Source organism: Rhinolophus sinicus, chromosome 1 (genome assembly GCF_057876585.1).
Source record: "Rhinolophus sinicus isolate RSI-liver-muscle chromosome 1, RSI-T2T, whole genome shotgun sequence".
NCBI lineage: Eukaryota > Metazoa > Chordata > Mammalia > Chiroptera > Rhinolophidae > Rhinolophus > Rhinolophus sinicus.
Genome location: NC_142501.1, coordinates 83556554 through 83570532, shown reverse-complemented (window position 1 = coordinate 83570532; position 13979 = coordinate 83556554). Strand labels below are relative to the sequence as shown.

Below are 13979 nucleotides of genomic sequence, written 5' to 3'. Positions count from 1 at the left end.
GGCATAGAAACACTGAGTAACTTGCCCAAGGACACATAGCTGGTAGGCGTGGATTTCAGTCGGGAAGCCTAATTCTATACGTACTTTGCTTTTTTAACCACCACATGTACAGTCAAAAGCTGTTCCTGAGCTCCATCTCTCTATTTGGCATTTCAACTTGCATGTCAAATGGACATCTCAAACTTACATCTTAAAAAGAACTGTTGATTTCCACCCCATCCTGCCTCACTTTCAACCTCCTTCTCTTCTGGTCTTTCCAGTCTCATTAAATGGCTCTGAAATTCACCTGGGAGCCCAGGGCAACAGCCTGGTACCTTTGCTTCTTCTCTTTGTCTCTCCCTCACATTTAATCCATTAGCAAGCCTTGTGCACTCAACCTTTATCATGTGTCTTGATTTTGACCCCTTTCCCCCTTCCACAGCTTCCAGCCTAGTCCAAACCACCACCCTCCTGTCTAGATTATTGCAATAGCCTCCTAATTGATTTCCTTCTTCAACTCTGTCCCCCTGTATATTTGACACACGATAGCCAGAGATATTTTTTTTTTTTTGTAAAAGTGTTATTGAAGTACAAGATGTGTACCCAAATTGGACAACTTGATGAGTCTTCACAATGTGACGTGCCCACTTAACCAACACCCAGAGCAAGAAACGTAAGATTTCCAGTACGCCCAGAAGCCTCGTGGGCTCCCTTCGAGCTGCTCTCCTCCCTCCCTGCCACTGACTTCTGACTCCATAGACTAATTTTTCTACTTTTTGAACTTTATATAAATGAACTTTAATTACACAGTAGGTACACAGTATGAATATATCACAATTTATGTATCCATTTTACTTTGACGGATAGTTGGGTGTCCAGGTTTGGTCTATTTTGAATAGTACCACCACAAACATTATTGTATATCTTCTGCTAAACATACAGAAGAATTACTGTCAGGTGTATACCTAGGAGTTGAATTGCTGAATCAAATGGTAAGCATTCAGCATTAGTAGATATTTCAAAAACAATTTTCCAAAGTAGTTGTAACCACCAGTATTTTATGAGAGTTCCAGTTGTCCACATTCTCACCAAGATTTGGTATTATTTATCTTTTGCATTAAACCCATTCTGATGAGTGTGTAGTGATAACCTCATTGTGGTTTTAATTTGCACTTTCTTGGTGACTAACGGAATTGAGGACCTTTTCTTGCTTATTGGCCATGTGGTTATCCTCTTTAATGAAGTACCTGTTTTCCTGCCTTTTCTAATTGATTTGTAGGATTCTTTCTAGATTCTTTGTTATATGTTGGATGTATATGTTGTAAATACCTTCTTTTTTAAAAAATTATTATTATTATTGGTGAACAGTGTGTTTTTCCAGGACCCATCAGCTCCAAGTCAAGTCGTTGTTTTCAATCTAGTTGTGGAGGGTGCAGCTCACTGTCCCATGTGGGAATCGAACCGGTGACCTTGTTGTTATGAGTACTGCGTTCCAACCACTCAGCCAACCGGCAACCCCTGTAAATATCTTCTTTCATTCTGTAGCTTGCCATTTCACTTACTTAGTGGTATCTTCAGTGAACAAAATTTCTTAATTTAGTGTAGTATAAATTATTATTTTTTCTTTAGTAATTTTAGTGATTTAGTAATTATCATGTCCTGTTTAAGTAATTTTTGCCTACGCCAATGGCCATGAAGATACTGTCCTACGTTCCCGTCTAAAAGTTTATTGTTTTACCTATGATATTTAGATCTACAATCCATATGGAATTATTTTTATGTAGAGCAGAAAATGTAGGCGTTAAGATACATTTTTTTCTTTATGAATATCCAGTTGACCCAATGTCATTTTCTGAAAGTATCATCTTTTTCTCATTGTCAGAGACGCAGTTTTCTTAAATCAGTTCATGAGATCCTCCTGCTCAAAATCTTTCAATGTTTTTTTTCTCATTGCACTTAGAATAAATACACACCAGTCACCATGGCTCCTTGCCTGGCATCTGCTCACTTCTTGGCTTCCATCTCACTGTTCTTTTCTTTCCTCCATTGCAGACACTTGGGCCTCCTTACATTCTTTGGTCTTCCAAGTGAGTTATTGTCTCAGGCCCTCGCATGAGGGGTTCCTTCTGCCCAGAGAGCTCTTTCTCCACTTCTTAGCCTGGATCATTCCTCATTTCACTCAAATGTCTGCTCAGATGTCCTTTCCTCTGAAAGGACTACTAACCACCCCATATGAAATTAAGAATGAATAATGTATAAAAATCCTCTGAACATGTATAATTTTTTTTCAATTACAATTGGCACTCAATATTTTATATTAGTTTCAGGTGTACAGCCTAGTGGTTAGACATTTATATCATTTATGAAGTGATCCCCCGATAAGTCTAGTACTCACCTGGCACCGTACATAATTATTACAGTATTGACTGTCTTCTTTGTGCTGTACTTTACATCCCCGTGACGATTTTGTAACTACCAACTTGTACTTCTTAATGCCTTCACCTTTTCACCCAGCCCCCAATCCTCCCATCTGGCAACCGTCAGTTTGTTCTCTATCTCTGAGTCTGTTTCTGTTTTGTTTGTTCATTTATTTTGTTCTTTAATTCCACATATAAGTGAAATCACAGGATATTTGTCTTCCTCTGTCTGACTTATTTCACTTAGCATAATATCCTTAGGTCCATCCATGTTGTTGCAAATGATAAGATTTCATTTCTTTTTATGGCCGAGCAGTATTTTAATATATATATATATATATATGTGTGTGTGTATACATATATCTATCTATCTATCTATCTATCTATCTATCTATCTATCTATCTACCACCTCTTTATCCAATTGTCTATTGATAGGCGTTGAGGTTGCTTCCATATCTTGGCTATTGTAAATAATGCTGCAATGAACATAGGGGTGCATGTATCTTTTCAAATTAGTGTTTTGGATTTCTTTAGATAAATAACTAGAAGTGGAATTGTTAGGTCATAAGGTAGTTCTATTTTTAATTTTTTGAGGAACTGCTGAACTTTTTTCCATAGTGGCTGCACCAATTTGCAATCCCACCAACAGTGTTCAAGGGATCCCTTTTCTCCACATCCTCCCCAACTCTTATTTGTTGATTTTTGCATTTTTCTAATGATTAGTGTTGTTGAGCATCTTTTCATATGTCTGTTGTCCATTTGTATGTCCTCTTTGGAGAAACATCTACTCAGGTCCTCTGCCCATTTTTTAATTGGATTGTTTGTTTTTCTGGTGTTACGTTGTATGAGTTCTTTGTAAATTTTGGATATTAATCCCTTATCAGATATATCATTGGCACATATCTTCTCCCATTCAGTAGGTTTTCTTTTCATTTTATTGATGGTTCCCATTGCTTTGCAAAACTTTTTAGTTTGATGTAGTCCCATTTGTTTATTTTTTCTTTTGTTTTCCTTGCCCAAGAAGATATATCAGAAAAAAATATTAGTAAGAACAATGTCAGAGAGTTGACTCCCTATGTTTTCTAGGAGTTTTATGGTTTAGGTCTTACATTTAGGTCTTTAATCCATTTTGAGTTTATTCTTGTATATGGTGTAAGAAGGTGGTCCAGTTTCATTTTTTTGCATGTATCTGTCCAGTTTTTCCAACAACATTTATTGAGTAGATTGTCTTTACCCCATTGAAAACATTTTCAACATTTATTGAATAGACTATCTTTACCCCATTGCTTTCTTTGTCACAGATTAATTGATTATGTAGCTATGGATTTATTTCTGGGCTCTCTATTCTGTTCCATTGATTTATGTGTCTCTTTTTTATGCCAGTACCAGGCTGTTTTGATTACTATAGCCTGATAGCATAGTTTAATAGCAGGTAACATGACATTTCCAATTTTATTCTTCTTAAGATTCCTTTGGCTATTCAGTGTCTTTTGTGGTTCCATATAAATTTTAGGATTATTTGTTCTAGTTCTGTGAAGAATGCCATGGTGTTTTGATAGGGATTGCATTGGACCTGTAGATTGCTTTGGGTAGTATGCTCATTTTGATGGTGTTAATTCTTTTAATCCATGAGCACGGTATGTGCTTCCATTTATTTTATTTTTATCTTCTAAAGTTTCTTTCTTCAATGTCTTATCATTTTCTGAGTACAGGTCTTTTACCTTTTTTCTTAAATTTATTCCTAGGTATTTATTTATTTTTGATGTAGTTATAAATGGGACTGTTTTCTTAATTTCTCTTTCTGATAGTTTGTTATTGCTGTATAAAAATGTGACCAATTTCTGAATATTGATTTTTATATCCTGCTCTTTTTCTGAATTAATTTATTAGTTCTAATAGTTTTTTGGTGGAGTCTTTAGGTTTCTCTCTATGTAGTATCTGTGTCATCTGAAAATAATGAAAGTTTTACTTTTCCTGTTCCAATTGGATACCTTTTATTTCTTTTCTTTGTCTGATTATTGTGGCTAAGACTTCGTGAACATGTATGATATTATTAATGAACTTTCTCCCCTACAATACTGTGACTCCCTGAGGTAAAGAACTGTGTCCTATTTTCTCTTGTAGATCTTATTTGCAGCATAATGCATTAGAACTCAAATAGGGCCCTGTGTATAAAGCATATGATAATTCATTGTTTTCCCTATTTTGTCTACATTAGCCCCAGGTAATTCAGACCCTAATATAAACATTTAATAATTTGATGAGCATCAACTTATTGGTGAAACATCAACTTTTTGTACTTTTTTTTAAGCGTGTAGTATATACTATTATAATTTGAAACTTATAAATGCATGTTAAGTGTTTTACATGGAAACAATGCATAGACTAAGTAAGCCTAAATCAATTTTACCTGTGACTATGGAACTTAGAAGGTTTTCAGTGACTTTATATATCTTGTCTAACAGTAACACTAATTGCATCAAAAGTTTATAAAGTTGCATTTTTTTCTAAGCACTCTATAATCTAGACAGTGATTTTCATTGATCTGGTTCCTATTATTGGGGCTCTTTGGGGTACTACATGTATATGTACAATTTGGCTTGGGGGCAAGAGTTAGACCTAGCTTTCGTTTGTTTATTTGTTCATTCTTTGTCCAACGCATTTATTTCCACTATTGATTGAATTTGTTTTCCTTTTCTTAAAGACTTAAGATAATGCCTGAGACACATAATTCTTTTATTAATCGTAGGATGTCATAAACTAGCAGAGCAGAAAGAGACTTTTAAGATCATCTTGTCTAGCTGTTAGGTTGGTGCAAAAGTAATTGTGGTTTAAAAGGTTAAAAATTGCAAAAACCACAATTACTTTTGTACCAATCTAATATAAAAAACATTACTGGGTCAGTTGACAAAATTGGAATACAGTAGGTAGATTAAAATATTGTCAATGATAAATTTCCTGAAATTGATAACTGTGCTATGGGTATATAAGGAAATATCCTTATTCTTAGAAAAATACACTGAAACATTTAGGAATCAAGGTGCCATGGTGAAACATACGTATTTATTTACTCCCAAATGGTTCAGGAAGAAATTCTCTGTGTGTGTATATACTTGTAAAGAGAGCGCGCGAGAGAGCACGAGTGGGTGCAAGAGCAAATTATAAACCAAATAGGACAAAATATGAATAACAGGTGGATCTGGTAATGGGTATATTAATGTTCTTTGTGCTATTCTTGTAACTTTTTTATAAATGTGAAATGATTTCCACCAAAACAATTTTTTAAAAAATCATCTGCCCTCTCAGGAATACCATTTAGTCCTCAGGACACAGGTGAAGTACCTGTCCTTAGCACCCTGAGACAGAAGTGCTTCCCAGCCCTGTGTACTCTCTGTCACACTGTGCTGCTTTCTTCTAGTAAATAGTCACAGAGCGCTAACCAAATACAGGGGCCGGTAATGCTGCTGCGTGGTTACATGGACACAGCCAAGCATGCATATTCATGATGCAGCTTTGGGTTTCTTTTAAAACTATTTTTGCCATTAGCTGGTCAGCCTGACAACTTCCACCCCTCTGTTACCCGGACATCTTGTTATTAGATATGCTGCCAACATGATACGTTGTAACAAACAGTGGTTTTGTTCTGTCTCTTGATAGCTACAGCTTCTTGGGATACGTTTCTCATGCTATGGAATTTCAAGCCACAAGCCAGAGCTTTCCGATACGTGGGTCACAAGGATGTGGTCACCAGTGTGCAGTTTTCTCCACTGGGAAACTTACTGGCATCGGCTTCACGAGACAGAACCGTCCGACTCTGGATTCCTGATAAGTAAGAGGAACAAAGAAACACCTGATACACTGTGGCTTTAGAAATGTGAAAGGATACTGGAGCCCGGCTGCTCCTAATGCACTTCTGGGGGAGGCGAGCCCCCCATTACCTACACTTCGTCTGAGTCACACATGAGGTGGCAAGTCAAACTGTTTGAAAGCACTTTTCCCTCATCTTCCACTCATCGTCATGTCTTCTATGTGAAAAGAGAATATTTCTAATCATGGAAACATGCTTAATGTGTATTGTTATCAATCCCTTTGTAAATCTGATGTAAGCTTCAGATTGTCTCCCCAGAGAGATACACATTGGCAGTATAACCAAAAATGTTACAGTTTATTAACCACCTAAAGCCCATTCATGGATCTTTAGGGGCCTTGGGATCCCTAGTAAAAACTGCTGTGCCAAACAATGTCATTCATTATTGGGCTCCAGAGTTTTCTTGTTAAAGAAAATTTCTGACAGAAATATGAATCATTACATTTGTTGGAAGGTCCTATCCCATTATAACAAATCTCTCTATAAGAGGTTTTCCAAACCCTAGCTGATAGCCAATCTATTTTAAGCCATTAATGAGCCATGAATTTTTAAAACGTTTTAAAATTCTTAATTATGTAAATTTTCAAACAAACTTTAAAAGGAATGAATAGCACAAAAACTCCTCCTCCTCATACCCATCAACCAGATTTGGCAGTAGCCATTATTCTCTCAGTCTTGTTTCACCTCTTTCCCGTCCCCTACCCTTCGTTTGCTGGAGTATTTATAGAACAAAATGCATACATCATATCATCATTTCCCCCTGCAAATATTTTACAGAATAAGAGTTTGGGCATTTCCTGTGAGTGTTGTGGCAGGATTGGGTTTGTGGTATGTGACTGAACAGGCCCGGGCTCTCCCAAGTGTAGGAAAGTTCATGGGCATCTCCCTGCCAGTGGGCCATTTTCTTTTTTCCTGCCACCACCCAAGGGAAACTCTGTGCTGAGAAATCTGAATATTATCCTGATGATAGCAAAAACTGTTGAAGAGAAGTGACATGTTATAATGTGACTGTGGATGGCAATATAGAGGGGAATTGTAAGGGAGAGAGACTGGTTTGGGGTCTAAAAGGGAATGTGTTTTCTAAAATCCTTAATTTTGGGAATTTAGGACCAGCACAACACAGCCTCAGTCGCCCATTACTAATTCAAAGACATCTCAGTGAACAAACTATACAAGGGTACCTGAGCACACTGAATTATTAGTTGTACTGCCTAATCTTAAGTACAAAATTAAGTGTGTGTAGATCTGTCTAGTTCTTCTTTGTAAATCATATCCCGGGGCCAGGTCAAGAGGGGATATGGCAATGAGAACGAAACTGATGTATCAGTTGTCTATGACTGTGACAATCTTCAAACCATAACAGCTTAATACAATGACTATCACTTCTCACAATTTTGTGGGTTGTCTGGACGATTCTTCTGCCCCATTTGGTGTTGGCTATTACTTCTGTGGCTTCATGAAGCTGGCAGCAGGGCTGGTGGGCCCCATACCTTGCCCACACCCTAGGCCCTTGGCACCAGCTCCTGACTGGGGTAACTTGATCCTCCATATGCCCTCCCTCCAGCAGGATGGGACCCCCTTGCACCATGGCAGACTGGTTCTTGGGCAGCAAAAGCAGAACATGCTGGACCTTTTAAGGGCCAGGCCTGAGACGTGCCACATTCTGTTGGTCAAAATGGTTCACAACACCAGCCCAGATTCAAAGGGAGGAGAAATCGGCCCCCCTGTGGGGAGGAGTGGCAGGTGTGTACAGGGATGAGACGAATTGCAGACAGCCAGACTTGTAGACAAACAGCCCAGCTGGTGACTGAAGGCTAAGAAAGAATAAGAGGCGCACGTGTAGAAGCACATCTGGCCCGGAGTTGGTCATGGTAGACAGTCGAGACTATTTGGGCAGAAAGCACAGGTACGTAGGTGGGAGCAATGCATGTCGTTAAGGCACAGTGAGCATCTAGACACCAGCCGAGCAAGAGCACAGCAAATGCATCACTCCTGTCTGGGTTTTGTACACACTTCCTGTTGAGACCGGATCCAGTGGTTAGACGAGCCAGCAGCTGAGAGGAGGGCCTTTCAGAGAGAAAGCAAACGAGAGCTGCTGGTGTGTGCAACCTGCAGCTAAGGATCGTGGCATATTGGGGGATGGGGCGTGTCTCGGCTTCCTGGTCATAGCACCTGCCGAGGCTGGTCTTTGTTTCCTCCAGGCCTTATCTTGAATTTAGACCAAACTGTACTCTGACTTTTATACATAGAACTTGCCCTTGAAACCTCACTGAACTGGTCCCTGAATTCTCCCTCCTAATTTTTTTTTACTGATGTTATTCCAGGTGTAATATCATGTATCAGGTGATAGAGATTTATGACTGTCGCCTCTGTTTTCTGTAGGCCACCGGGAGTGTAGGCAGGAGGGATCTAAGAGCCTTAAGTATCACCTCTTCCCAGTGGAATTCAACGAAATATATTGAGCTTTTTATATGCCTGACATTATGCTAGATGCTGGCCTTATAGAGATGAATAAATCATCATTCCTGTCCTCAAAAACTTTACTGCTTAATAGGAGAGAAACACATCTATTAAAAAAAATAAAGTACTGCATAATGCAATAAGCAAAATAGATGTAGCAGGTGGGGAGCAATTAAGCCTGTCTGGGTTAGTCCAGGAGGTCGGGGACCGGGGGAAGTAGCTCCGGGTAGAAAGCAGTAAGTACACAGACTGAGGTGTGTCTGAAGCACTGTGACTGTTGTCAGAGTACAAAGTCCAGTGCGGTGGCACAAACCTCATCAAAGAGCTGGGATGTTGTACCTTTTAGAACGCAGCCAGCGACCCGTTTACGCTGGGATCTGCACGCTTGGGGTTACACTTTTAGCAAGGAATTAAGCACAGTGTGTAGGTGACTGGAGGGGGGTAAAAGATTAGAGCAGGGAGAGCAGCGAAGGCTTTTGCAATAATCAAGGTAAGGCTATGTAGGGTATATTTACCTTAATGAAAGCACGACGGGGTAGAAAGAAGAGGAGGGATTCAGAAGATACTATATTCCCCCTGAAAATAAGACCTAGCCGGACCATCAGCTCTAATGCATCTTTTGGAGCAAAAATTAATATAAGACCCAGTCTTAATATAATGTAAGACCAGGTCTAATATAATACCCAGTCTTGTGTAATATAAGACCCGGTCTTATTTTAATATAATATAATAATATAATTAATATACTATAATTAATATAATAAATACCGGGTCTTATATAAGACTGGGTCTTATATTAATAAGACTGGGTCCAGATAGGTCTTATTTCCAGGGAAACACGGTATTTAGGCAGTGGTAGTGATATCCCTATCACTGAATACATAGATGCGTTGACCTACTGGGTGTGGGAAAAGAGACAGTAGGAGGAGCTGAGTGTAACTTCCCAGTCTTCTGTAAGTTCACTTGCCTGATCTTTTTCAAGCAGTTGTGGCGATTTTTCTCATAAGGTACCACCTGTGTAAATACAACCTTTTAAATGGAAAAATTGCTAAGTCTGTATGTAGTATAAAATGAAAGTACCTTGGGAACTTGGTAAGGTTGACACAAAGTGCTATTTCTCAAATGTCACCTTTAACTCCAGAGCTATCTACCAGCCTGCCCCTAACTATTTGAACATTTTTGTTTTCTTCTGCTTCTCCTTAAATGCCACATATTATTTTCTCCATCTGTTTTTCTATTCTCTTTTCCTCACCCTATTCAAGAAAAAAATATGCATCTGAATTTCAGGGTGTTGAGAACTGAAGTACTCTATTATTGTCATTTATCCTTTGTTTTGCTTGTGAGTATAAGATTGGTCCTAGGGGTGAGCAAAGCCTTAGATACACCCTAGGGGTCCCAGTTCTCATCACTGGTGGGTGGAAACTGAAAAGTCAGTTCACCTAGGGACATCCTGTATAGTGACCCCAGTTTGAACATATTGCTTTGGAGCTATTCATTTAATTAGCCTTAGCTTTTCTAGGTTGCAGTTTCTATTTTGCTCTTTCTAGAGAAACAATAGGAACTTAAAATGCATGGCAGAGATTTGTTCAAAATATTATTTCCCTAGCTTCTAATTAAAACAAAAACAGCAAATGCATTTCATGGTGAGGACCGCCAGAGTCTTTCTTATTAAGCATCAGTTGTGGCTTTAATAAAACCAGCTTTAAGCCGTATTGATGAAGAGTGTAGCACAACACAGCCTTCTCACACTTTTGTTAGTTTTACAAGAGTCCAGCTAGTTTATACGTTTCAAAGTGTATATACCGATGAGATGCTGATTAGAATTAAATGTGATCAATATTAAACTGTTTATTTCCAGGAGAGGGAAATCCTCTGAATTTAAAGCTCATACAGCTCCAGTTCGAAGTGTGGACTTTTCAGCTGATGGCCAGTTTCTAGCTACAGCTTCTGAAGACAAATCCATCAAAGTATGGAACATGTATCGCCAGCGCTTCTTCTACTCCTTGTACCGACATACACACTGGGTACGCTGTGCCAAGTAAGTGCACAAAGTTTCATGATAAGATTTCCACATTTTCCCTGCCATAGTCATGTTTGCACCCCAACTCCCAGGAAAGGAGGTTGAGGGCAAATTTGTTCTTTTCTTTTTGCTTTTCTTTCTCCCTCTCGCCCACCCTTCCTTCCTTCCATCTTCCCTTCCTTCCTTCTTTCCTTCCATTTGTTCATCCATTCATTCAGTAAATATTTATTGTGTGCCAGGGACACAACACTGATGGGAATAATGGTAAACAAAACAGTCAAAAACCCCCGCTGTCGTGAAGCTTACATTCTAGAGAAGGGAGACTAGACAAATAGGAAAATGGACATGCCAGGTCAGATGGTAGTAAGTGTTAGGGGAAAAAACAGAGCTGGGCGCTGCAATTTTAAAAAGGGTGTTCAGCAATTGCCTCACAAAGAGAGTGGCCTTTGAGCAGAAACCTATAGGAAGGGAGGGGGTGAGGCTTGAGGCTATTTGGGAAAGGACTGTCCTGGATAGAGGAAAGAAGCGCGAAAGCCCCGAGGTTGGAGCCTGGTGGCTGACTGAGGACAGGCAAGGAGGCTGGTGGGAGCAGAGTGGGGAGAGGGTGGGAGAGGTCCAGGTGGAGGCCGGGGCCAGGTCACCCTAAGATGAGATGCCTTGGGAGCTTGCTCATCTCTCTGACTTCCATTTAATGGGATCACTCGGACTGCTCTGTGAATAAGAGACTGTCACCAGTCAGGGCTGAGACAGGGCGGTGGTGTTAGGAGGCTGTTGCAGTAATTCACATCCTGGCTTGGACCCTCCTGGGCCCTGGCACTGGAGATTTTGAGAAGTGGTTGGATTCTAGATATAGTAATTTGCAGTTACAACCAGCAGTACTTGCTGTCACGTGGCATGTGACAGAAAGAAAGGAACCAAGAATGATGCCATAATCTTGGCAACACTCTGTTGGGACAGTGCTATTGTAGGAGTTACTGTCAGCTGACAGCCACGGAGCAGAGCATTTTCCACTCCTAAGATTCATGAGTGAAGTACTTCCAGTGTATATCTCGTTTCCCCATCAGAACTACCTGGGAGGGAAGGCCTAGTGTTTTATTTTTCCCCACTTTGCAGATTAGGAGACTGAGTTTCAGAGTTAAAGTTAAACTCATCTAATTGAAAGTGATAGAAACTCAAAGAAATACCTTTTCTCTTTTCAAGGTGGTTCATTGTCTGATGTGTTTGACAAGCTTGGAGTAGGAAGCGGGAAGACTAGAACCAGGGACTCTAGGGCTCTCAGGTCTCTCTCTCGGCCTCTCACGCGCAGGCTCCATTCTCTCAAACACCCTGCTGCTGAGGTCGCTGCCAGCTCTGGGCTGAAGTCCTCACAGCTGTGTGAGTAGCCAAGCGAAGCTTCTCCCGGCTCCAGTTGGAGAAGTACCAGGAGGTGACTGTCAGCTCAGGCCTGTGCCCGTATCTGTGCTAGGCAGTGAGACAGCGTGGGTGTCTCTGTTCAGCCGGGCGTCTGACAAGACCAGTTACCCTGGCTTGGGCGGAGGGCTCATACCAACCGTCCGTCCTGGTGCTGGACAGAGGGGACAGGTCTCACAAGAAAGGGCCCAGTACGGACAACCCTACAGCCATTCGGCTTTGTGCCCCCTGTATGAAACATGCTGGGTGACCCCAGCTGGAATGTGGTGGAATATGGTGGAAGAGGATGATGAGCCCAGCTGTCTCCCCTTATAGTCCACACTCGGAACCCTCAGTATGCTCTCCATGGGACATTATTGCTCAGGAGATGTTGATTATCTCCTATGGTAATGAGTTATGAAGAATCTATGATAATGAGTCGATGAAGAATGAAAAAGACAAACAGAAGGTCATACTTTTAGTCAATAGTTTTTTTCTTTTAAAGGTCTCAGCTACTTTTGGCTCTGGCCATCTCAGTAGTATTTCTATATACTCATATGCCATATAGCTGCGTGGTTAAGAATGTGGACCTGGGACCTAAACATATAGGTGAAAATCCCAGCCTCACCACTTACCAGCTGTGTGACCTTTGGGAAAGTTACCTAAGTTTCTAGTGCCTCTGTTCCCTTACCTGTAAAATTAGGATGATGATAATAGTTACCTGCCACATAGGTTGTCATACTATTTAAATAAACAAATATACATATAGCACATATGCACGTAGTAATCACCAGATCATAATATAAATCACCAGTCATAATATAAACGATTATAATCTCCAAAGAGATTTCACAAAGGTGAAATGCAAATGTGGCCATGCTGTTCGTCAGCTTAAAAGCACTCAGCGACTCCTCGCCCCGGTATGTCTGCTCTCCCTTCCTGTTATAGCCTCATCTTTTGTCCCTTTAACCCTTCACCTTGTTGCGGCTACATAAGGTCCCCAAGCATGTGAGGCTCTGTTACGATCCGTGCCTTTCCACATGCTACCTCGCATGCCTGGAATGCCCCCCCACCCCACCCCGATTTCACGCTCCCTTCGCAATGCTGCTGTGCACGTCTTCCTCCAAGAAACGTTCCAGACTCCCGCAGACCTAGCTTCTTATGATTCTTTAGGCTACCACCTTATCCCGTTTATGAGGTCTGTCATATTAGACTTTGAATTACAGACATTTTACTCATGGTGTATGCTCTTGCAGGCACTGTTCTAAATTCAGTAGATACCACAGAAATCAAAACCGACAAAATTCCTACTCCCGTGGAGCTCCTTCTACAAAGAGAGACAGATAATAAATATATTAGTGATACTTGCTCTGCAGAAAAATACTGTAAGGTCACAAGGTAGAGAGTGGCGGAGTTGGGGGTGCTCTTACATACAGCAGTCAGGGAAGGCGGCTCTTCTAAGGGACATTGACTGAAGTGAGGAAGCTAGTAAGGCGGGCATCGGGAAGAGTGTTCGAGAGGGAGTCAGCTACAGTGTGAGAAGCACTGTAGAGTGTTAGTTATAGAGTGGGGAAGGCTCAGAGGAGTTGTACAAAAATGTGAGTTGAATGAGTCAATGAAAGGTTGACCTCTAATGTACAAGTAGCTTTGGTAGGAGTTTCCATGGGCATCTGCAGGCAAGAGTCGTTTTTGTGGACTTTTCATATCAAACTCAGGAGTACTCAGGAGTATATGCATCTTATTTCCATGGGGCTTCACTACTTTCTTTTTCTGTGTTGGTCTACTTCTGTTCAGATTGATAATTTTTATACTCAGCACACCTGGTCTTAATGGAATGGCTTTATC

The 13979-nt window shown here is 40.5% G+C and overlaps 1 protein-coding gene across 7 annotated transcripts in view; it reads left to right on the top strand.

The window, feature by feature from the left end:
• The window catches only part of POC1B (POC1 centriolar protein B), a 141671-nt gene that overhangs the window by 15573 nt on the left and 112119 nt on the right, over positions 1–13979 (top strand). For all 7 annotated transcript variants that reach the window (XM_019742146.3, XM_019742145.3, XM_074325301.2 and 4 more), the window contains exons 3-4: positions 6055–6226; positions 10584–10763. In XM_019742146.3, coding sequence (XP_019597705.1) covers positions 6055–6226; positions 10584–10763 — 352 coding nt within the window. The remainder of the gene's footprint in view (positions 1–6054; positions 6227–10583; positions 10764–13979) is intronic.